At 49.3% G+C, this 25,016-nt stretch overlaps 1 protein-coding gene across 3 annotated transcripts in view; it reads right to left on the bottom strand.

The window, feature by feature from the left end:
- The window catches only part of MDGA1 (MAM domain containing glycosylphosphatidylinositol anchor 1), a 429,239-nt gene that overhangs the window by 53,308 nt on the left and 350,915 nt on the right, over nt 1-25,016 (bottom strand). For all 3 annotated transcript variants that reach the window (XM_056568671.1, XM_056568670.1, XM_056568672.1), the window contains 2 exons: nt 24,644-24,796; nt 20,321-20,473 (listed from right to left, as the gene is read on the bottom strand). In XM_056568671.1, coding sequence (XP_056424646.1) covers nt 20,321-20,473; nt 24,644-24,796 — 306 coding nt within the window. The remainder of the gene's footprint in view (nt 1-20,320; nt 20,474-24,643; nt 24,797-25,016) is intronic.

Genomic DNA, 25,016 nt, shown 5'->3' with positions numbered 1-25,016 from the left:
CCTCCGTCCCCCCTGGACAAGCCCCCCCAACAGCTGATGTGAATCATTTCCCTCTAAAAGGCTTAAAAACGCGGAGTCACAGCTCAAACCACTGCGCAGAATATCCCCCCGGACAGGCGCGCAGATGCTTCTCCGTGTTTACCGGATGGGCAGTCACCATTACTGATGGAGCGCTGGCTGAGCCCCATGTGACTCTAATGTGAATGGGCATCAGCTGGGTACAGATTGTCAGCTCTGCGGACGAGGATGCAAAATACTGTCCACAGCTGAGGTGTTTGTTACAGTTGCACCCAGTCTGGACAATCTTCTATGGGTAAAACTGTCTAGACTCCAACTTGATACATTTCACTAGGACTGATACATTGTAACAAACCTCACAGAGGATATTATAGACCAGATACAATTCTAGCGAACCTCCAGCTGTGATAAGTCATGAGGTCAGGACTACGATGATTTCCATTCACTGACATCAAGCAGAGGTCCTGATAACTACCAGATATTAAAATAAATTAAAATTTATGGAAAATGTCTACAGTGCGAACAATGGGCCATTGTGTTATTCATAGGCTCTGCGGGGGCGGGGCACAGCACAGAAATAATTATGCTTCGCCCCTAAGGCCACTGTACAAGGCGTTACAGTGTTTCAGTTTTTCCCAGATTGTTTTTTCTTTCAAGGCAGCGTTTCTTAACTAGCGTGCCTCCAGCTGTTGCAAAACTAGAACTCCTAGCATGCCCGGACAGCCTTTGGCCGTCCGGGCATGCTGGGAATTGTAGTTTTGCAACAGCTGGAGACACACAGGTTGAGAAAAAACACTACTCTGAGTATTTTTGGTCTCCCATCCACTGCCCAGACCATGATACCTGCTGCTTAGCATGGGTGGGAGTTGTAGTTTTGCAACAGCTGGAAACCACCTGGTTGAGAAACACTGCTCTGAGTATTGTTGGTCTCCCATCCACTGCCCAGACCATAATACCTGCTGCTTAGCATGTTGGGAGTTGTAGTTTTGCAACAGCTGGAGACACACAGGTTGAGAAAAAACACTACTCTGAGTATTGTTGGTCTCCCATCCACCGCCCACACCATGATACCTGCTGCTTAGCATGCTGGGAGTTGTAGTTTTGCAAACAGCTGGAGGCACACTGGTTGGGAAACACTGCTCTAAGTATCGCTGGTCTCCCATCCACTGCCCAGACCCTGACACCTGCTGCTTAGCATGCTGGGAGTTGTAGTTTGGCAACAGCTGGAGGCACACTGGTTGGGAAACACTGCTCTAAGTATTGCTGGTCTCCCATCCACTGCCCAGACCCTCACACCTGCTGCTTAGCATGCTGGGAGTTGTAGTTTGGCAACAGCTGGAGGCACACTGGTTGGGGAAACATTAGGCTTTGGCCTGAAGTACCGCTTTTTCTATAGTCCTATGAGGGGCCACAATCTAGTCCCAGGTCATAGACAGCAGAGTCTAATAGGATAGTGGGCCCCCATAGACTGTGTCCTCGGGTCTGATATAAGGGGGTTCCAGCTCCTGGATGTGGAAAATCTACATATTAACCCTTTCCAGATTCAAAATGTAAAAGGTCCAAATATTACTGGACCCGGTAGAGTATTTGGGGGCCCACAGTCTGTATGAGCCTATAGGTCTATATGTCCTGACTGCGAGGCCTCCATAATCAGCTGTTCAGTAGGATCCACTCTCCTGTCGGGGTCCGGTGCGGCTCTTGCGTCTCGCACATCAGGTTATAGCAGTGCTCAGTATTCCGAGCACCGCGCAGCTGCCCAGATGATGGAACGCTAATGTCTCTAATCAGCCGTGAAAACGCTTTGTTCTGCAGATTTATTCCCCCATATCCATCATTATACGGACGCTAATTGTTTACAGAAACAACAAAAAGACAGAACCCCAAATAAAGCTTCCAAAACATTGGCGCCCCCAACAGGAACCAAAGCCATAAACAGGAGGACCGGTCCAGCCAAGCACAGAAGGTCCCCAGAGGAACCATTATAAGGCCACATGGGGAAAGATAAGTTCAGTCCGGTCCAGAGGGTCCCCAGAGGAACCATTATAAGACCACATGGTGAAAGACAAGTTCAGTCCGGTCCAGAAGGTCCCCAGAGGAACCATTATAAGGCTACATGGTGGCGGACCAGTCCAGCGAGGTCTAGAACGGCCCCTGAGGAACTAAGACTATAAAGACACATACACCAAACCCAGGATGTCCCCAGAGAAACAAAGCCTAAAAAGTTATATAGTAGTAAGTGAGTATATAGAGGTGGGGCTCTGTATATAGAGGGGGGCAGTGTAATGAAGAGGGGGGCTGTGTATATAGAGGGGGGCTGTGTATATAGAGGGGGGCTGTTGTATATAGAGGGGGCTCTGTATATAGAGGAATGGCTGTGGATATAGAGGGGGGCTGTGTATATAGAGGAATGGCTGTGTATATAGAGGGGGGGCTGTGTATATAGAGGGTGGATGTGTATATAGGGGGGGGGCTGTGTATATAGAGGGGGGCTCTGTATATAGAGGGGGGCTGTGTTATATAGAGGGGGCTGTGTATATAGAGGGGGGCTGTGTATATAGAGGAGGGCTGTGTATATAGAGGGGGGCTCTGTATATAGAGGGGGGCTGTGTATATAGAGGGGGGCTGTGTATATAGAGGGGGGCTGTGTATATAGAGGGGGGCTCTGTATATAGAGGAATGGCTGTGTATATAGAGGGGGGCTGTGTATATAGAGGAGGGGCTGTGGATATAGAGGGGGCTGTGTATATAGAGGAATGGCTGTGTATATAGAGGGGGGCTGTGTATATAGAGGGGGGCTGTGTATATAGAGGGGGGGCTGTGTATATAGAGGGGGGCTGTGTATATGGAGGGGGGCTGTGTATATAGAGGGGGCTGTGTATATAGAGGGGGGCTGTGTATATGGAGGGGGGCTGTGTATATAGAGGGGGGCTGTGTATATAGAGGGGGGCTCTTGTATATAGAGGGGGGCTGTGTATATAGAGGGGGGGGCTGTGTATATAGAGGGGGGCTGTGTATATAGAGGGGGGCTCTGTATATAGAGGAATGGGCTGTGTATATAGAGGGGGCTGTGTATATAGAGGGGGGCTGTGTATATAGAGGGGGGGCTGTGTATATAGAGAGGGGGGGGCTGTGTATATAGAGGGGGGCTGTGAATATATAGGGGGGGCTGTGGATATAGAGGGGGGGCTGTGGATATATAGGGGGGGCTGTGTATATAGAGGAGGGCTGTGTATATAGAGGGGGCTGTGTATATAGAGGGGGGCTGTGTATATAGAGGGGGGCTGTGTATATAGAGGGGGGCTGTGTATATAGAGGGGGGGCTGTGTATATAGAGGGGGGCTGTGGATATAGAGGGGGGGGCTGTGTATATAGAGGGGGGGCTGTGGATATAGAGGGGGGGCTGTGTATATAGAGGGGGGGCTGTGTATATAGAGGGGGGGCTGTGTATATAGAGGGGGGCTGTGTATATAGAGGGGGGGCTGTGTATATAGAGGGGGGCTGTGTATATAGAGGGGGGCTGTGTATATAGATGGGGGGCTGTGTATATAGAGGGGGGCTGTGTATATAGAGGGGGGCTGTGTATATAGAGGGGGGCAGTGGATATAGAGGGGGGGCTGTGTATATAGAGGAGGGCTGTGTATATAGAGGGGGGCTGTGTATATAGAGGGGGGCTGTGGATATAGAGAGGGGGCTGTGTATATTTAGAGGGGGCAGTGTATATAGAGGGGGGGCTGTGTATATTTAGAGGGGGATGTGTATATAGAGGGGGGGCTGTGTATATAGAGGGGGGGGCTGTGTATATAGAGGGGGGCTGTGTATATAGAGGGGGGCTCTGTATATAGAGGAATGGCTGTGTATATAGAGGGGGGCTGTGTATATAGAGGGGGGCTGTGTATATAGAGGGGGGGGCTCTGTATATATAGAGGGGGGGTTGTGTATATAGATGGGGCTGTGTATATATATAGGGGGGCTGTGTATATAGAGGGGGGGCTGTGTATATAGAGGGGGGCTGTGTATATAGAGGGGGGCTGTGTATATAGATGGGGGCTGTGTATATAGAGGGGAGCTGTGTATATAGAGGGGGGGCTGTGTATATAGAGGGGGGGCTGTGTATATAGATGGGGGCTGTGTATATAGAGGGGGGCTGTGTATATAGAGGGGGCTGTGTATATAGAGGGAGGGCTGTGTATATAGAGGGGGGGGCTGTGTATATAGAGGGGGGGCTGTGTATATAGAGGGGGGCTGTGGGATATAGAGGGGGGCTGTGTATATAGAGGGGGGCTGTGTATATAGAGGGGGGCTGTGTATATAGAGGGGGGGCTGTGTATATAGAGGGGGGGCTGTGTATATAGAGGGGGGCTGTGTATATAGAGGGGGGGGCTGTGTATATAGAGGGGGGCTGTGTATATAGAGGGGGGGCTGTGTATATAGAGGGGGGCTGTGTATATAGAGGGGGCTGTGTATATAGAGGGGGGGCTGTGTATATAGAGGAATGGCTGTGTATATAGTGTTTCTGGATTTCCCTAAAGCATTTGATACTGTCCCTCATAGACGTCTGACAGGTAAGTTAAGGTCTTTGGGTTTGGAAACTTTAGTTTGTAACTGGATTGAACACTGATCATGGATCGTACCCAGAGAGTGGGGGTCAATGATTCGTACTCTGATTGGTCCCCGGTAATTAGTGGTGACCCCAAGGTTCAGTACTGGGCCCGCTGCTGTTTAATTTATTTATTAATGATATAGAGGATGGTAATAACAGCTCTGTATATAGAGGGGGGCTGTGTATATAGAGGAGCCTGTGTATATAGAGGGGGGCTGTGTATATATAGAGGGGGGCTGTGTATATAGAGGGGGGCTGTGTATAGAGAGGGGGGCTGTGTATATATAGAGGGGGGCTGTGTATATATAGAGGGGGGGCTGTGTATATATAGAGGGGGGCTGTGTATATATAGGGGGGCTGTGTATATAGAGGGGGGGGTGTGTATATAGAGGGGGGGCTGTGTATATAGAGGGGGGCTGTGAATATAGAGGGGGGCAGTGTATATAGAGGGGGGCTGTGTATATAGATGGGGGCTGTGTATATAGAGGGGGGCTGTGTATATAGAGGGGGGGCTCTGTATATATAGAGGGGGGGTTGTGTATATAGATGGGGCTGTGTATATATATAGGGGGGGCTGTGTATATAGAGGGGGGGCTGTGTATATAGAGGAATGGCTGTGTATACAGAGGAATGGCTGTGGATATAGGGGGGGGGCTGTGTATATAGAGGAATGGCTGTGTATATAGAGGAGGGGCTGTGTATATAGAGGGGGGCTGTGTATATAGAGGGGGGCTGTGTATATAGAGGAATGGCTGTGTATATAGAGGGGGGCTGTGTATATAGAGGGGGGCTGTGTATATAGAGGGGGGCTGTGTATATAGAGGGGGGCTGTGAATATAGAGGGGGGCAGTGTATATAGAGGGGGGCTGTGTATATAGAGGGGGGCTGTGTATATAGAGGGGGGGCTGTGTATATACAGGGGGGGCTGTGTATATAGAGGGGGGCTGTGTATATAGAGGGGGGGCTGTGTATATAGAGGGGGGGCTGTGTATATAGAGGGGGGCTGTGTATATAGAGGGGGGCTCTGTATATAGAGGGGGGGCTGGTGTATATAGAGGGGGGCTGTGTATATAGAGGGGGGGCTGTGTATATAGAGGGGGGGGCTGTGTATTTAGAGGGGGGCTGTGGATATAGAGGGGGGCTGTGTATATAGAGGGGGGGCTGTGTATATAGAGGGGGGCTGTGTATATAGAGGGGGGGCTGTGTATATAGAGGGGGGGCTGTGTATATAGTGTTTCTGGATTTCCCTAAAGCATTTGATACTGTCCCTCATAGACGTCTGACAGGTAAGTTAAGGTCTTTGGGTTTGGACACTTTAGTTTGTAACTGGATTGAACACTGATCATGGATCGTACCCAGAGAGTGGGGGTCAATGATTTGTACTCTGATTGGTCCCCGGTTATTAGTGGTGACCCCAAGGTTCAGTACTGGGCCCGCTGTTGTTTAATTTATTTATCAATGATATAGAGGATGGTATTAACAGCTCTGTATATAGAGGGGGGCTGTGTATATAGAGGGGGGGGCTGTGTATATAGAGGGGGGGGTGTATATAGAGGGGGGCTGTGTATATATAGAGGGGGGCTGTGTATATATAGAGGGGGGGCTGTGTATATATAGAGGGGGGGCTGTGTATATATAGAGGGGGGCTGTGTATATATAGAGGGGGGGCTGTGTATATATAGAGGGGGGCTGTGTATATAGAGGGGGGCTGTGTATATAGAAGGGGGCTGTGTATATAGAGGAGGGGGCTGTGTATATAGAGGGGGGCTCTGTATATAGAGGGGGGCTGTGTATATAGAGGGGGGGCTGTGTATATAGAGGGGGGCTGTGTATATAGAGGGGGGCTGTGTATATAGAGGGGGGCTGTGTATATAGAGGGGGGCTGTGTATAGAGAGGGGGGCTGTGTATATATAGAGGGGGGCTGTGTATATATAGAGGGGGGGCTGTGTATATATAGAGGGGGGCTGTGTATATATAGGGGGGCTGTGTATATAGAGGGGGGGCTGTGTATATAGAGGGGGGGCTGTGTATATAGAGGGGGGCTGTGAATATAGAGGGGGGCAGTGTATATAGAGGGGGGCTGTGTATATAGATGGGGGCTGTGTATATAGAGGGGGGCTGTGTATATAGAGGGGGGGCTCTGTATATATAGAGGGGGGGTTGTGTATATAGATGGGGCTGTGTATATATATAGGGGGGCTGTGTATATAGAGGGGGGGCTGTGTATATAGAGGAATGGCTGTGTATACAGAGGAATGGCTGTGGATATAGGGGGGGGGCTGTGTATATAGAGAAATGGCTGTGTATATAGAGGGGGGCTGTGTATATAGAGGGGGGCTGTGTATATAGAGGAATGGCTGTGTATATAGAGGAGGGGCTGTTTATATAGAGGGGGGCTGTGTATATAGAGGGGGGCTGTGTATATAGAGGGGGGCTGTGTATATAGAGGGGGGCTGTGTATATAGAGGGGGGCTGTGTATATAGAGGGGGGCTGTGTATATAGAGGGGGGGCTGTGTATATAGTGTTTCTGGATTTCCCTAAAGCGTTTGATACTGTCCCTCATAGACGTCTGACAGGTAAGTTAAGGTCTTTGGGTTTGGACACTTTAGTTTGTAACTGGATTGAACACTGATCATGGATCGTACCCAGAGAGTGGGGGTCAATGATTCGTACTCTGATTGGTCCCCGGTAATTAGTGGTGACCCCAAGGTTCTGTACTGGGCCCGCTGTTGTTTAATTTATTTATCAATGATATAGAGGATGGTATTAACAGCTCTGTATATAGAGGGGGGCTGTGTATATAGAGGGGGGGGGCTGTGTATATAGAGGGGGGGGTGTATATAGAGGGGGGCTGTGTATATATAGAGGGGGGCTGTGTATATATAGAGGGGGGGGCTGTGTATATATAGAGGGGGGGCTGTGTATATATAGAGGGGGGCTGTGTATATATAGAGGGGGGGCTGTGTATATATAGAGGGGGGCTGTGTATATAGAGGGGGGCTGTGTATATAGAGGGGGGGCTGTGTATATAGAGGGGGGGCTGTGTATATAGAGGGGGGCTGTGTATATGGAGGGGGGCTCTGTATATAGAGGGGGGCTGTGTATATAGAGGGGGGCTGTGTATATAGAGGGGGGCTGTGTATATAGAGGGGGGCTCTGTATATAGAGGAATGGCTGTGTATATAGAGGGGGGCTGTATATATAGAGGAGGGGCTGTGGATATAGAGGGGGCTGTGTATATAGAGGAATGGCTGTGTGTATAGAGGGGGGGGCTGTGTATATAGAGGGGGGGCTGTGTATATAGAGGGGGGCTGTGTATATAGAGGGGGGCTGTGTATATAGAGGGGGGGCTGTGTATATGGAGGGGGGCTGTGTATATAGAGGGGGCTGTGTATATAGAGGGGGGCTCTGTATATAGAGGGGGGCTGTGTATATAGAGGGGGGGCTGTGTATATAGAGGGGGGGCTGTGTATATAGAGGGGGGCTCTGTATATAGAGGAATGGCTGTGTATATAGAGGGGGGCTGTGTATATAGAGGGGGGCTGTGTATATAGAGGGGGGCTGTGTATATAGAGGGGGGGCTGTGTATATAGAGGGGGGGCTGTGAATATATAGGGGGGGCTGTGGATATAGAGGGGGGGCTGTGGATATATAGGGGGGGCTGTGTATATAGAGGAGGGCTGTGTATATAGAGGGGGGGCTGTGTATATAGATGGGGGCTGTGTATATAGAGGGGGGGCTGTGTATATAGAGGGGGGCTGTGTATATAGAGGAATGGCTGTGTATATAGAGGAATGGCTGTGTATATAGAGGGGGGCTGTGTATATAGAGGGGGCTGTGTATATAGAGGGGGCTGTGTATATAGAGGGGGGCTGTGTATATAGATGGGGGCTGTGTATATAGAGGGGGGCTCTGTATATAGAGGGGGGCTGTGTATATAGAGGGGGGGCTGTGTATATAGAGGGGGGGCTGTGTATATAGAGGGGGGCTGTGTATATAGAGGGGGGCTGTGTACATAGAGGGGGGCTGTGTATATAGTGTTTCTGGATTTCCCTAAAGCGTTTGATACTGTCCCTCATAGACGTCTGACAGGTAAGTTAAGGTCTTTGGGTTTGGAAACTTTAGTTTGTAACTGGATTGAACACTGATCATGGATCGTACCCAGAGAGTGGGGGTCAATGATTCGTACTCTGATTGGTCCCCGGTTATTAGTGGTGACCCCAAGGTTCAGTACTGGGCCCGCTGCTGTTTAATTTATTTATCAATGATATAGAGGATGGTATTAACAGCTCTGTATATAGAGGGGGGGGGGGGCTGTGTATATAGAGGGGGGGTGTATATAGAGGGGGGCTGTGTATATATAGAGGGGGGCTGTGTATATATAGAGGGGGGGCTGTGTATATATAGAGGGGGGGCTGTGTATATATAGAGGGGGGCTGTGTATATATAGAGGGGGGCTGTGTATATATAGAGGGGGGGCTGTGTATATATAGAGGGGGCTGTGTATATAGAGGGGGGGTGTGTATATAGAGGGGGGCTGTGTATATAGAGGGGGGGGGCTGTGTATATAGATGGGGGCTGTGTATATAGAGGGGGGGCTGTGTATATAGAGGGGGGCTGTGTATATAGAGGGGGGCTGTGTATATAGAGGGGGGGCTGTGTATATAGAGGGGGGGCTGTGTATATAGAGGGGGGCTGTGTATATAGAGGGGGGCTGTGTATAGAGGGGGGCTGTGTATATAGAGGGGGGGCTGTGTATATAGAGGGGGGGCTGTGTATATAGTGTTTCTGGATTTCCCTAAAGCGTTTGATACTGTCCCTCATAGACGTCTGACAGGTAAGTTAAGGTCTTTGGGTTTGGACACTTTAGTTTGTAACTGGATTGAACACTGATCATGGATCGTACCCAGAGAGTGGGGGTCAATGATTCGTACTCTGATTGGTCCCCGGGTTATTAGTGGTGACCCCAAGGTTCAGTACTGGGCCCGCTGTTGTTTAATTTATTTATCAATGATATAGAGGATGGTATTAACAGCTCTGTATATAGAGGGGGGGGGGGCTGTGTATATAGAGGAGGGGGTGTATATAGAGATGGGCTGTGTATATATAGAGGGGGGCTGTGTATATATAGAGGGGGGGCTGTGTATATATAGAGGGGGGGCTGTGTATATATAGAGGGGGGCTGTGTATATATAGAGGGGGGGGGCTGTGTATATATAGAGGGGGGCTGTGTATATAGAGAGGGGCTGTGTATATAGAGGGGGGGCTGTGTATATAGAGGGGGGGCTGTGTATATAGAGGGGGGCTGTGTATATGGAGGGGGGCTCTGTATATAGAGGGGGGCTGTGTATATAGAGGGGGGCTGTGTATATAGAGGGGGGGCTGTGTATATAGAGGGGGGGCTGTGAATATATAGGGGGGGCTGTGGATATAGAGGGGGGGCTGTGGATATATAGGGGGGGGCTGTGTATATAGAGGAGGGCTGTGTATATAGAGGGGGGCTGTGTATATAGAGAGGGTGTGTGTATATAGAGGGGGGCTGTGTATATAGAGGGGGGCTGTGTATATAGAGGGGGGGCTGTGTATATAGAGGGGGGCTGTGGATATAAAGGGGGGGCTGTGTATATAGAGGGGGGCTGTGGATATAGAGGGGGGCTGTGTATATAGAGGGGGGCTGTGTATATAGAGGGGGGCTGTGTATATAGAGGGGGGGCTGTGTATATAGAGGGGGGCTGTGTATATAGAGGGGGGCTGTGTATATAGAGGGGGGGCTGTGTATATAGAGGGGGCTGTGTATATAGAGGGGGGCTGTGTATATAGATGGGGGCTGTGTATATAGAGGGGGGCTGTGTATATAGAGGGGGGCTGTGTATATAGAGGGGGGCTGTGTATATAGAGGGGGGCTGTGGATATAGAGGGGGGCTGTGTATATAGAGGGGGCTGTGTATATAGAGGGGGCTTTGTATATAGAGGGGGGCTGTGGATATAGAGAGGGGGCTGTGTATATTTAGAGGGGGGCAGTGTATATAGAGGGGGGCTGTGTATATAGAGGGGGGCTGTGTATATAGAGGGGGGCTGTGTATATTTAGAGGGGGCTGTGTATATAGAGGGGGGCTCTGTATATAGAGGAATGGCTGTGTATATAGAGGGGGGCTGTGTATATAGAGGGGGGCTGTGTATATAGAGGAATGGCTGTGTATATAGAGGGGGGCTGTGTATATAGAGGGGGGCTCTGTATATAGAGGAATGGCTGTGTATATAGAGGGGGGCTGTGTATATAGAGGGGGGCTCTGTATATACAGGAATGGCTGTGTATATAGAGGGGGGCTGTGTATATAGAGGAATGGCTGTGTATATAGAGGAATGGCTGTGTATATAGAGGGGGGCAGTGTATATAGAGGGGGGCTGTGTATATAGAGGGGGGCTGTGTATATAGAGGGGGGCTGTGTATATAGAGGGGGGGCTGTGTATATAGAGGGGGGCTGTGTATATAGAGGGGGGCTCTGTATATAGAGGGGGGGCTGTGTATATAGAGGGGGGGCTGTGTATATAGAGGGGGGCTGTGTATATAGAGAAATGGCTGTGTATATAGAGGGGGGCTGTGTATATAGAGGGGGGCTGTGTATATAGAGGAGGGGCTGTGTATATAGAGGGGGGCTGTGTATATAGAGGGGGGCTGTGTATATAGAGGGGGGCTGTGTATATAGAGGAGGGCTGTGTATATAGAGGGGGACTGTGTATATAGAGGGGGGCTGTGTATATAGAGGGGGGCTGTGTATATAGAGGGGGGCTGTGTATATAGAGGGGGCTGTGTATATAGAGGGGGGCTGTGTATATAGAGGGGGGGCTGTGTATATAGAGGGGGGGCTGTGTATATAGAGGGGGGGGCTGTGTATATAGAGGGGGGCTGTGTATATAGAGGGGGGGCTGTGTATATAGAGGGGGGCTGTGTATATAGAGGGGGCTGTGTATATAGAGGGGGGGCTGTGTATATAGAGGAATGGCTGTGTATATAGTGTTTCTGGATTTCCCTAAAGCATTTGATACTGTCCCTCATAGACGTCTGACAGGTAAGTTAAGGTCCTTGGGTTTGGAAACTTTAGTTTGTAACTGGATTGAACACTGATCATGGATCGTACCCAGAGAGTGGGGGTCAATGATTCGTACTCTGATTGGTCCCCGGTTATTAGTGGTGTACCCCAAGGTTCAGTACTGGGACCGCTGCTGTTTAATTTATTTATCAATGATATAGAGGATGGTAATAACAGCTCTGTATATAGAGGGGGGCTGTGTATATAGAGCCGGGCTGTGTATATAGAGGGGGGCTGTGTATATAGAGGGGGGCTGTGTATATAGAGGGGGGGCTGTGTATATATAGAGGAGGGGGCTGTGTATATAGAGGGGGGCTGTGTATATAGAGGGGGGGCTGTGTATATAGAGGGGGGCTGTGTATATAGAGGGGGGGCTGTGTATATAGAGGGGGGGGCTGTGTATATAGAGGGGGGGGGGGGTATATATAGAGGGGGGTTGTGTATATATAGAGGGGGGCTGTGTATATATAGAGGGGGGGCTGTGTATATATAGAGGGGGGGCTGTGTATATATAGAGGGGGGCTGTGTATATATAGAGGGGGGGCTGTGTATATATAGAGGGGGGCTGTGTATATAGAGAGGGGCTGTGTATATAGAGGGGGGGCTGTGTATATAGAGGGGGGGGCTGTGTATATAGAGGGGGGCTGTGTATATGGAGGGGGGCTCTGTATATAGAGGGGGGCTGTGTATATAGAGGGGGGCTGTGTATATAGAGGGGGGGCTGTGTATATAGAGGGGGGGCTGTGAATATATAGGGGGGGCTGTGGATATAGAGGGGGGGCTGTGGATATATAGGGGGGGCTGTGTATATAGAGGAGGGCTGTGTATATAGAGGGGGGCTGTGTATATAGAGGGGGGGTGTGTATATAGAGGGGGGCTGTGTATATAGAGGGGGGCTGTGTATATAGAGGGGGGGGCTGTGTATATAGAGGGGGGCTATGGATATAAAGGGGGGGGCTGTGTATATAGAGGGGGGCTGTGGATATAGAGGGGGGCTGTGTATATAGAGGGGGGCTGTGTATATAGAGGGGGGGCTGTGTATATAGAGGGGGGCTGTGTATATAGAGGGGGGCTGTGTATATAGAGGGGGGGCTGTGTATATAGAGGGGGCTGTGTATATAGAGGGGGGCTGTGTATATAGAGGGGGGCTGTGTATATAGAGGGGGGCTGTGTATATAGAGGGGTGCTGTGTATATAGAGGGGGGCTGTGGATATAGAGGGGGGCTGTGTATATAGAGGAGGGCTGTGTATATAGAGGGGGCTGTGTATATAGAGGGGGGCTGTGGATATAGAGAGGGGGCTGTGTATATTTAGAGGGGGGCAGTGTATATAGAGGGGGGCTGTGTATATAGAGGGGGGCTGTGTATATAGAGGGGGGCTGTGTATATTTAGAGGGGGCTGTGTATATAGAGGGGGGCTCTGTATATAGAGGAATGGCTGTGTATATAGAGGGGGGCTGTGTATATAGAGGGGGGCTGTGTATATAGAGGAATGGCTGTGTATATAGAGGGGGGCTGTGTATATAGAGGGGGGCTCTGTATATAGAGGAATGGCTGTGTATATAGAGGGGGGCTGTGTATATAGAGGGGGGCTCTGTATATAGAGGAATGGCTGTGTATATAGAGGGGGGCTGTGTATATAGAGGAATGGCTGTGTATATAGAGGAATGGCTGTGTATATAGAGGGGGGCAGTGTATATAGAGGGGGGCTGTGTATATAGAGGGGGGCTGTGTATATAGAGGGGGGCTGTGTATATTTAGAGGGGGCTGTGTATATAGAGGGGGGCTCTGTATATAGAGGAATGGCTGTGTATATAGAGGGGGGCTGTGTATATAGAGGGGGGCTGTGTATATAGAGGAATGGCTGTGTATATAGAGGGGGGCTGTGTATATAGAGGGGGGCTCTGTATATAGAGGAATGGCTGTGTATATAGAGGGGGGCTGTGTATATAGAGGGGGGCTCTGTATATAGAGGAATGGCTGTGTATATAGAGGGGGGCTGTGTATATAGAGGAATGGCTGTGTATATAGAGGGGGGCAGTGTATATAGAGGAGGGCTGTGTATATAGAGGGGGGCTGTGTATATAGAGGGGGGCTGTGTATATAGAGGGGGGCTGTGTATATAGAGGAATGGCTGTGTATATAGAGGGGGGCAGTGTATATAGAGGGGGGCTGTGTATATAGAGGGGGGCTGTGTATATAGAGGGGGGCTGTGTATATAGAGGGGGGGCTGTGTATATAGAGGGGGGCTGTGTATATAGAGGGGGGCTCTGTATATAGAGGGGGGCTGTGTATATAGAGGGGGGCTGTGTATATAGAGGGGGGCTGTGTTTATAGAGGGGGGCTGTGTATATAGAGGGGGCTGTGTATATAGAGGGGGGCTGTGTATATAGAGGGGGTCTGTGTATATAGAGGGGGGGCTGTGTATATAGAGGAATGGCTGTGTATATAGAGGGGGGCTGTGTATATAGAGGGGAGCTGTGTATATAGAGGGGGGCTGTGTATATAGAGGGGAGCTGTGTATATAGAGGGGGACCTGTGTATATAGAGGGGAGCTGTGTAAATAGAGGGGGGGCTGTGTATATAGAGGGGGGCTGTGTATATAGATGGGGGCTGTGTATATAGAGGGGGGGCTGTGTATATAGAGGGGGGCTGTGTATATAGAGGGGGGCTGTGTATATAGAGGGGGGCTCTGTATATAGAGGGGGGGCTGTGTATATAGAGAGGGGCTGTGTATATAGAGGGGGGCTGTGTATATAGAGGGGGGGTGTGTATATAGAGGGGGGCTGTGTATATAGAGGGGGGGGCTGTGTATATAGATGGGGGCTGTGTATATAGAGGGGGGGGGCTGTGTATATAGAGGGGGGCTGTGTATATAGAGGGGGGGCTGTGTATATAGAGGGGGGGCTGTGTATATAGTGGGGGGGCTGTGTATATAGAGGAATGGCTGTGTATATAGTGTTTCTGGATTTCCCTAAAGCGTTTGATACTGTCCCTCATAGACGTCTGACAGGTAAGTTAAGGTCTTTGGGTTTGGAATCTTTAGTTGTAACTGGATTGAACACTGATCATGGATCGTACCCAGAGAGTGGGGGTCAATGATTCGTACTCTGATTGGTCCCCGGTTATTAGTGGTGACCCCAAGGTTCAGTACTGGGCCCGCTGTTGTTTAATTTATTTATCAATGATATAGAGGATGGTATTAACAGCTCTGTATATAGAGGGGGGGGGGCTGTGTATATAGAGGGGGGGGGGGCTGTGTATGTAGAGGGGGGAGTGTATATAGAGGGGGGCTGTGTATATATAGAGGGGGGCTGTGTATATATAGAGGGGGGGCTGTGTATATATAGAGGGGGGCTGTGTATATATAGAGGGGGCTGTGTATATATAGAGGGGGGGCTGTGTATATATAGAGGGGGGGCTGTGTATATATAGAGGGGGGGCTGTGTATATATAGAGGGGGGCTGTGTATATATAGAGGGGGGGCTGTGTATATATAGAGGGGGGCTGTGTATATAGAGGGGGGCTGTGTATATATAGAGGGGGCTGTGTATATAGAGGGGGGCTGTGTATATATAGAGGGGGGGCTGTGTATATAGAGGGGGGCTGTGTATATAGAGGGGGGCTGTGTATATAGAGGGGGCTGTGTATATAGAGGATGTGTATATAGAGGGGGGGCTGTGTATAGAGGGGGGCTGTGTATATAGAGGGGGGCTGTGTATATAGAGGATGTGTATATAGAGGGGGGCTGTGTATATAGAGGGGGGCTGTGTATATAGAGGGGGGCTGTGTATATAGAGGGGGGGCTGTGTATATAGAGGGGGGCTCTGTATATAAAGGATGTGTATAGGTTACAAGATGACTTGGATAGACTAAGTGTCTGGGCCTCCACTTGGCAAATGAGGTTCAATGTGGATAAATGTAAAGTTCTGCATCTGGGCACTAATAACCTGCAGCGTCGTATGTCTTAGGGGGGCTGTGTATATAGAGGGGGGGCTGTGTATATAGAGGGGGGCTGTGTATATAGAGGGGGGCTGTGTATGTAGAGGGGGGCTGTGTATATAGAGGGGGGCTGTGTATATAGAGGGGGGCTGTGGATATAGAGGGGGGGCTGTGTATATAGAGGAGGGGCTGTGGATATAGAGGGGGGCTGTGTATATAGAGGAGGGGCTGTGTATATAGAGGGGGGGCTGTGTATATAGAGGGGGGCTGTGTATATAGAGGGGGGGCTGTGTATATAGAGGGGGGGCTGTGTATATAGAGGGGGGCTGTGTATATAGAGGGGGCTGTGTATATAGAGGGGGGCTGTGTATATAGAGGGGGGGCTGTGTATATAGAGGGGGGCTGTGTATATAGAGGGGGGCTGTGTATATAGAGGGGGGGCTGTGTATATAAAGGGGGGGCTGTGTATATAGAGGGGGGCTGTGTATATAGAGGGGGGCTGTGTATATAGAGGGTGGGCTGTGTATATAGAGGGGGGCTGTGTATATAGAGGGGGGCTGTGTATATAGAGGGGGGGCTGTGTATATAGAGGGGGGCTGTGTATACTAATAACCTGCAGCGTCGTATGTCTTAGGGGGGCTGTGCATATAGAGGGGGGACTGTGTATATAGAGGGGGGGCTGTGTATATAGAGGGGGGCTGTGTATATAGAGGGGGGGCTGTGTATATAGAGGGGGGCTGTGTATATAGAGGGGGGCTGTGTATATAGAGGGGGGGGCTGTGTATATAGAGGGGGCTGTGTATATAGTGGGGGGCTGTGTATATAGAGGGGGCTGTGTATATAGAGGGGGGCTGTGTATATAGAGGGGGGGCTGTGTATATAGAGGGGGGCTGTGTATATAGAGGGGGGGCTGTGTATATAGAGGGGGGGCTGTGTATATAGAGGGGGGGCTGTGTATATAGAGGGGGGCTGTGTATATAGAGGGGGGGCTGTGTATATAGAGGGGGGCTGTGTATATAGAGGGGGGCTGTGTATATAGAGGGGGGGCTGTGTATATAGAGGGGGGCTGTGTATATAGAGGGGGGCTGTGTATATAGAGGGGGGGCTGTGTATATAGAGGGGGGGCTGTGTATATAGAGGGGGGCTGTGTATATAGAGGGGGGCTGTGTATATAGAGGGGGGGCTGTGTATATAGAGGGGGGGCTGTGTATATAGAGGGGGGCTGTGTATATAGAGGGGGGCTGTGTATATAGAGGGGGGGGCTGTGTATATAGAGGGGGGGCTGTGTATATAGAGGGGGCTGTGTATATAGAGGAGGGGCTGTGTATATAGAGGGGGGGCTGTGTATATAGAAGGGGGGCTGTGTATATAGAGGGGGGGCTGTGTATATAGAGGGGGGCTGTGTATATAGAGGGGGGCTCTGTATATAGAAGGGGGGCTGTGTATATAGAGGGGGGCTGTGTATATAGAGGGGGGCTGTGTATATAGAGGGGGGCTCTGTATATAGAGGGGGGGCTGTGTATATAGAGGGGGGCTGTGTATATAGAGGGGGGCTGTGTATACTAATAACCTGCAGCGTCGTATGTCTTAGGGGGGATTAAACTGTCAGAGTCACTGGTAGAGAAGGATCTGGGGGACTTGTAGATCACAGACTACAGAATAGCACAATGTCAGGCTGCTGCTTCCAAGGCCGGCAGGATATTGTCATGTATAAAAAGAGGCCTGGACTCAAGGGACAGGGACATAATACTCCCCCTTTATAAAGCATTGGTACAGTCTATAGTGTATAATACTCCCCCTTTATAAAGCATTGGTACAGTCTATAGTGTATAATACTCCTCCTTTATAAAGCATTGGTACAGTCTATAGTGTATAATACGCCCCCTTTATAAAGCATTGGTACAGTCTATAGTGTATAATACTCCCCCTTTATAAAGCATTGGTACAGTCTATAGTATATAATACTCCCCCTTTATAAAGCATTGGTACAGTCTATAGTGTATAATACTCCCCCTTTATAAAGCATTGGTACAGTCTATAGTGTATAATACTCCCCCTTTATAAAGCATTGGTACAGTCTATAGTGTATAATACTCCCCCTTTATAAAGCATTGGTACAGTCTATAGTGTATAATACTCCCCCTTTATAAAGCATTGGTACAGTCTATAGTGTATAATACTCCCCCTTTATAAAGCATTGGTACAGTCTATAGTGTATAATACTCCCCCTTTATAAAGCATTGGTACAGTCTATAGTCTATAATACTCCCCCTTTATAAAGCATTGGTACGGCCTCACCTGGAATATGCTGTTCAGTTTTGGTCACCTGTCCATAAAAGGGACACTGCGGAGTTGGAAAGGGTGCAGAGACGCGCGACTAAACTAATATGGGGCCTGGAACATCTTATCTATGAGGAGCGATTAAAGGAGTTACAATTGTTTAGTCTTGAGAAGAGACGTTTAAGGGGGGATATGATAAACATATATAAGTATATTAATGGCCCATACAAAAAATATGGAGAAAAACTGTTCCAGGTTAAACCCCCCCAAAGGACGAGGGGGCACTCCCTCCATCTGGAGAAGAAAAGGTTTAGTCTAAAGGGGCGACACGCCTTCTTTACCCTGAGAACTGTGAACTTATGGAACAGTCTACCTCAGGAACTGGTCACAGCAGGAACAATTAACAGCTTTAAAACAGGATTAGATACATTCCTGGAACAAAATAACATTAATGCTTATGAAGAAATATAAAATCCCTTCCCCAATATCGCGCCACACCCCTACCCCTTAATTCCCTGGTTGAACTTGATGGACATATGTCTTTTTCCGACCGTACTAACTATGTAACTATGAAGCATCAGACCCAGGACATCCCGGATGAACCTTCTTATTATACAACCTGAGAAGTGACTTCAGACTGAATCGATATAAAATAGAACTCAGACAGTTATTAGGGTAGAATGATTGTGACATTATAGGTGACCTAGACATTGGCTGAAGACCAAACCTATATCCTGGATGGAATTCAGTGTCCACCGTTCTACACATGGACCAATCTCATCGACAGAAGCCAAACTGACACTAAACCTGGAAGACAAATCTAACCAAAGTGAACAATATGAACCTATACATCAGGATCCAACTAAATTCCATCCATTGGACGGGGCAACGTGACCGGCACCTGGGCCAAACCTCGATATGACATAATGTTTAGTGTTGCTCGCGAATATTCGCAATTCGAATATTATTCGCGAATATCGCATATTCGCGAATTCGCGAATTTCGCGAATATAGCGCTATATATTTGTAATTACGAATATTCGTTTTTTTTTTTTTTTTTCACAGTACACATCACAGTGATCATCCCTCTCTGCTTCCAGCTTGTGTGGTGTAAAGAAGGCTGTAATACTACTGTGAGAGACTGGCGCGCTAAAATTCGCATATGCGAAAATTTGCTTTTTTGCTAATTTTGCATATGCTAATATTCACATAAGTAAATTTTCGCATATGCGAAAAGTTTGCATATGCGAAAATAAAACGAGAATATAACGAATGTGCGAATATTCGCGAATATATGACGAATATTCGTCCATATATTCGCGAATATTCGCGAATTCGAATATGGCCTATGCCGCTCAACACTAATAATGTTACCTGTCCCACCAGAACAATGGCTGGACGGCAGCAGAAGTGATGGGTCACCAGGAATACCAACTCTACCACAACCAGGAACCATTTTCCTGCATAGTATCCAAGATCAAACACACTGGGACGACCAATCATAGCCGTGACACGGGGACGACCAATCATAGCCATGATACGGGGACGACCAATCATAGCCATGACACGGGGACGACCAATCATAGCCATGACACGGGGACGACCAATCATAGTTGTGACATGGGGACGACCAATCATAGCCATGACACCAGGAATACCAACTCTACCACAACCAGGAACCATTTTCCTGCATAGTATCCAAGATCAAACACACCGGGACGACCAATCATAGCCATGACTCGGGGACGACCAATCATAGCCGTGACACGGGGATGACCAATAATAGCCGTGACACCGGGACAACCAATCATAGCCATGACACCAGGAATACCAACTCTACCACAACCAGGAACCATTTTCCTGCATAGTATCCAAGATCAAACACACCGGGATGACCAATCATAGCCATGACACGGGGACGACCAATCATAGCCGTGACACAGGGACGACCAATCATAGCCGTGACACTGGGACGACCAATCATAGCCGTGACACCGGGATGACCAATCATAGCTGTGACACCGGGACGACCAATCATAGCTGTGATGACCAATCATAGCCGTGACACCGGGACAACCAATCATAGCCATGACACACATCAGGCTGAGGGTTGTTGCCAACATTCTACCAACATGGTGCCAACCCCGATAGCTGCAGTAAATGACAATAGAGCGGCCGTTCCTCAGGTTCACTATGGAGCGAGCTGGGTAACATCATGGCCGCTTCATTCTATGGAGCACAGGAGACCACAGGGGAAATGTAACTTTAGGCCCGGTCTTATATTGGCCGTGTATAAATCTATGTGCTATCAAATTATCATGAGATAAAGTAGAGATCAGACATCGCCATCAGGAGGGAAAGGGTTAAGAGATATAGGACCCGACTCACCTATATGCCTCCCGTACATATGATAGTAGAAGGACACACAATACGTGGTTTTCAGAGATGGAAACTTGGAGCTGATGTTGTACTGGGGGCTGATGAGTCTCGCCTTGTCCCCAAAACGGCGCGGTCTCGAGGCCTCAATAAACATATAGAAACCTGAAGAGAAGAGAAGAAGTTACGAGACCCCGATGGACTGAAATACACAACATTGTACAAGACGTAGTCATAATAGGCTGATAATATGATGGTGGAGGCTGATGATATGATGGTGGTGGAGGCTGATGATATGGTGGTGGAGGCTGATGATATGATGGTGGTGGAGGCTGATGATATGATGGTGGAGGCTTATGATATGGTGGTGGAGGCTGATGATATGATGGTGGTGGAGGCTGATGATATGATGGTGGTGGAGGCTGTTGATATGATGGTGGAGGCTGATGATATGATGGTGGAGGCTGATGATATGATGGTGGTGGAGGCTGATGATATGATGGTGGAGGAGGCTGATGATATGATGGTGGTGGAGGCTGATGATATGATGGTGGAGGCTGATGATATGATGGTGGAGGCTGATGATATGGTGGTGGACGCTGATGATATGATGGTGGAGGCTGATGATATGATGGTGGAGGCTGATGATATGGTGGTGGAGGCTGATGATATGGTGGTGGAGGCTGATGATATGGTGGTGGAGGCTGATGATATGGTGGTGGAGGCTGATGATATGATGGTGGAGGCTGATGATATGGTGGTGGAGGCTGATGATATGGTGGTGGAGGCTGATGATATGATGGTGGAGGCTGATGATATGATGGTGGAGGCTGATGATATGATGGTGGAGGAGGCTGATGATATGATGGTGGAGGCTGATGATATGATGGTGGAGGCTGATGATATGATGGTGGAGGCTGATGATATGATGGTGGAGGCTGATGATATGATGGTGGAGGCTGATGATATGGTGGTGGAGGCTGATGATATGGTGGTGGAGGCTGATGATATGATGGTGGAGGCTGATGATATGATGGTGGAGGCTGATGATATGGTGGTGGAGGCTGATGATACGGTGGTGGAGGCTGATGATATGATGGTGGAGGCTGATGATATGATGGAGGAGGCTGATGATATGATGGTGGAGGAGGCTGATGATATGGTGGTGGAGGCTGATGATACGGTGGTGGAGGCTGATGATATGGTGGTGGAGGCTGATGATATGATGGTGGAGGCTGATGATATGATGGTGGAGGCTGATGATATGATGGTGATGGCTGATGATATGATGGTGGAGGCTGATGATATGGTGGTGGAGGCTGATGATACGGTGGTGGAGGCTGATGATATGGTGGTGGAGGCTGATGATATGGTGGTGGAGGCTGATGATATGGTGGTGGAGGCTGATGATATGATGGTGGAGGCTGATGATATGGTGGTGGAGGCTGATGATATGGTGGTGGAGGCTGATGATATGATGGTGGAGGCTGATGATATGATGGTGGAGGCTGATGATATGATGGTGGAGGAGGCTGATGATATGATGGTGGAGGCTGATGATATGATGGTGGAGGCTGATGATATGATGGTGGAGGCTGATGATATGATGGTGGAGGCTGATGATATGATGGTGGAGGCTGATGATATGGTGGTGGAGGCTGATGATATGGTGGTGGAGGCTGATGATATGATGGTGGAGGCTGATGATATGATGGTGGAGGCTGATGATATGGTGGTGGAGGCTGATGATACGGTGGTGGAGGCTGATGATATGATGGTGGAGGCTGATGATATGATGGAGGAGGCTGATGATATGATGGTGGAGGAGGCTGATGATATGGTGGTGGAGGCTGATGATACGGTGGTGGAGGCTGATGATATGGTGGTGGAGGCTGATGATATGATGGTGGAGGCTGATGATATGATGGTGGAGGCTGATGATATGATGGTGATGGCTGATGATATGATGGTGGAGGCTGATGATATGGTGGTGGAGGCTGATGATACGGTGGTGGAGGCTGATGATATGGTGGTGGAGGCTGATGATATGATGGAGGAGGCTGATGATATGATGGTGGAGGCTGATGATATGGTGGTGGAGGCTGATGATATGGTGGTGGAGGCTGATGATATGATGGTGGAGGCTGATGATATGATGGTGGAGGCTGATGATATGGTGGTGGAGGCTGATGATATGATGGTGGAGGCTGATGATATGATGGTGGAGGCTGATGATATGGTGGTGGAGGCTGATGATATGGTGGTGGAGGCTGATGATATGATGGTGGAGGCTGATGATATGGTGGTGGAGGCTGATGATATGATGGAGGAGGCTGATGATATGATAGTGGAGGCTGATGATATGGTGGTGGAGGCTGATGATATGATGGTGGAGGCTGATGATATGATGGTGGAGGCTGATGATATGATGGTGATGGCTGATGATATGGTGGTGGAGGCTGATGATATGATGGTGGAGGCTGATGATATGATGGTGGAGGCTGATGATATGGTGGTGGAGGCTGATGATATGATGGTGGAGGCTGATGATATGATGGTGGAGGCTGATGATATGGTGGTGGAGGCTGATGATATGGTGGTGGAGGCTGATGATATGGTGGTGGAGGCTGATGATATGATAGTGGAGGCTGATGATATGGTGGTGGAGGCTGATGATATGATAGTGGAGGCTGATGATATGATGGTGGAGGCTGATGATATGATGGTGCTGGAGGCTGTTGATATGATGGTGGAGGCTGATGATATGATGGTGGAGGCTGATGATATGATGGTGGAGGCTGATGATATGATGGTGGAGGCTGATGATATGATGGTGCTGGAGGCTGTTGATATGATGGTGGAGGCTGATGATATGATGGTGGAGGAGGCTAATGATATGATGGTGATGGCTGATGATATGATGGTGGAGGCTGATGATATGGTGGTGGAGGCTGATGATATGGTGGTGGAGGCTGATGATACGGTGGTGGAGGCTGATGATACGGTGGTGGAGGCTGATGATATGGTGGTGGAGGCTGATGATATGGTGGTGGAGGCTGATGATATGGTGGTGGAGGCTGATGATATGGTGGTGGAGGCTGATGATATGATAGTGGAGGCTGATGATATGATGGTGGAGGCTGATGATATGGTGGTGGAGGCTGATGATATGATGGTGGAGGCTGATGATATGATGGTGGAGGCTGATGATATGGTGGTGGAGGCTGATGATATGATGGTGGAGGCTGATGATACGGTGGTGGAGGCTGGTGGGATTGAGGTCACTTTATACACAGTCCTCTGGGTCTATTTGCCTAAGGCAACATTTTATCTGAAACTGCGTTGACAACTCAATACAGCAGAATCTAGTTGAGTGACGCGTTTCGGGTGTAATCTCCCGCTCTCATATATTACACGTTTATGAACGTTAGAATTTAGGGGTTAAACTTGTAGAATATTCTATGACGGACCGCGCTCCAGTCGTGTCACAATCCTCCCCTCGTAACCATTAGATACTTTGTTTCTCTCCCTTTCCCCTCCTGGCACGGTGCTGCCCGTCTCTTCTCCTCTGATGGGCAGCACCGTGCTGGGGTACAGATGGTGCCCGGCCCGGACACCTGTGCTGCCGTGTTATTTAAGGACTGATGTGACCGAGAGACCTGTGTTTAATGGTTATATTAAACAATGACTGGACGGTCCACTGTGATCCGGTGCCATATGTGAGGGGCACGGTGCCCGGCGTATAGATAAGCCAAGGTCTGTGTGTGCCCTGTCCAGCTGGAGACTGAGGTCAATCACTGCTCCGTGCTCCTAGCGGGGTCTGGGCCGGGTCCTCTCTGGGCATTGGCCTGATGAAAAAATAGTTGCTTCCCAACAAAAACTGCGCCACCTATGAGTCACATGTGGTATTGCTGCTCCGCTCCATCAGGGTAAATAGGGCTATGTTGCAATACCGCACACAACCTGCGGACAGGAGTGGCGCCGTTAATGGGAGATGTGCACAGTCATGTGATCAGTACTTATCTCCTACCTAAACTTATACATTGTAACAAACCCATCAGCTCTATGAGTATAAGAAGGTTACGGTGTATCAGCCTTTGGATGCCAAAGGAAACAAACAGTGTGACAATTCACTGACATGAAGCAGAGATCTTCACAATGAAAAAGAAAGTGAAACAAAGTCATAAAACTTTATCAGAATGGGTGACAGGAGGAAGTGATTCGGATACAGGTTGGGCCAACAACGGAACCCTATAATCTGAGACAGAACTGGGCCCCCAGGGACACATGACAGGGGAGAGCCCCTCCATAATACATATCTAGGGCCCCTCTCACCTTCCGGGGTTCCGCTGCGATCCATTTCGGGCCCCGTATTTGCCGTCCTCCTAAGGCTCTGGGTCAGTTTGCTCTGACGGATCCAATCGAAGGTGTCGTATTTATCCTGCACGAATCCGCAGAGCTTCTCGTCCTCGAAGCGGCAGGTGCTATCTGTAGAGACACACGGAGCGGTCAGTACACAGGCTATGGTTTGGCGGTCAGTACACGGGCTATGGTTTGGGGGTCAGTACACGGGTTATGGTTTGGAGGTCAGTACACGGGCTATGGTTTGGGGGTCAGTACACGGGCTATGGTTTGGGGGTCAGTACACGGGCTATGGTTTGGCGGTCAGTACACGGGCTATGGTTTGGGGGTCAGTACACGGGCTATG

This window comes from Hyla sarda, chromosome 3 (genome assembly GCF_029499605.1).
Source record: "Hyla sarda isolate aHylSar1 chromosome 3, aHylSar1.hap1, whole genome shotgun sequence".
In the NCBI taxonomy this organism is placed as follows: Eukaryota; Metazoa; Chordata; class Amphibia; order Anura; family Hylidae; genus Hyla; species Hyla sarda.
The sequence above is the reverse complement of the archived record's forward strand: the minus strand, read 5'-3'. Positions and strand labels throughout refer to the sequence as shown.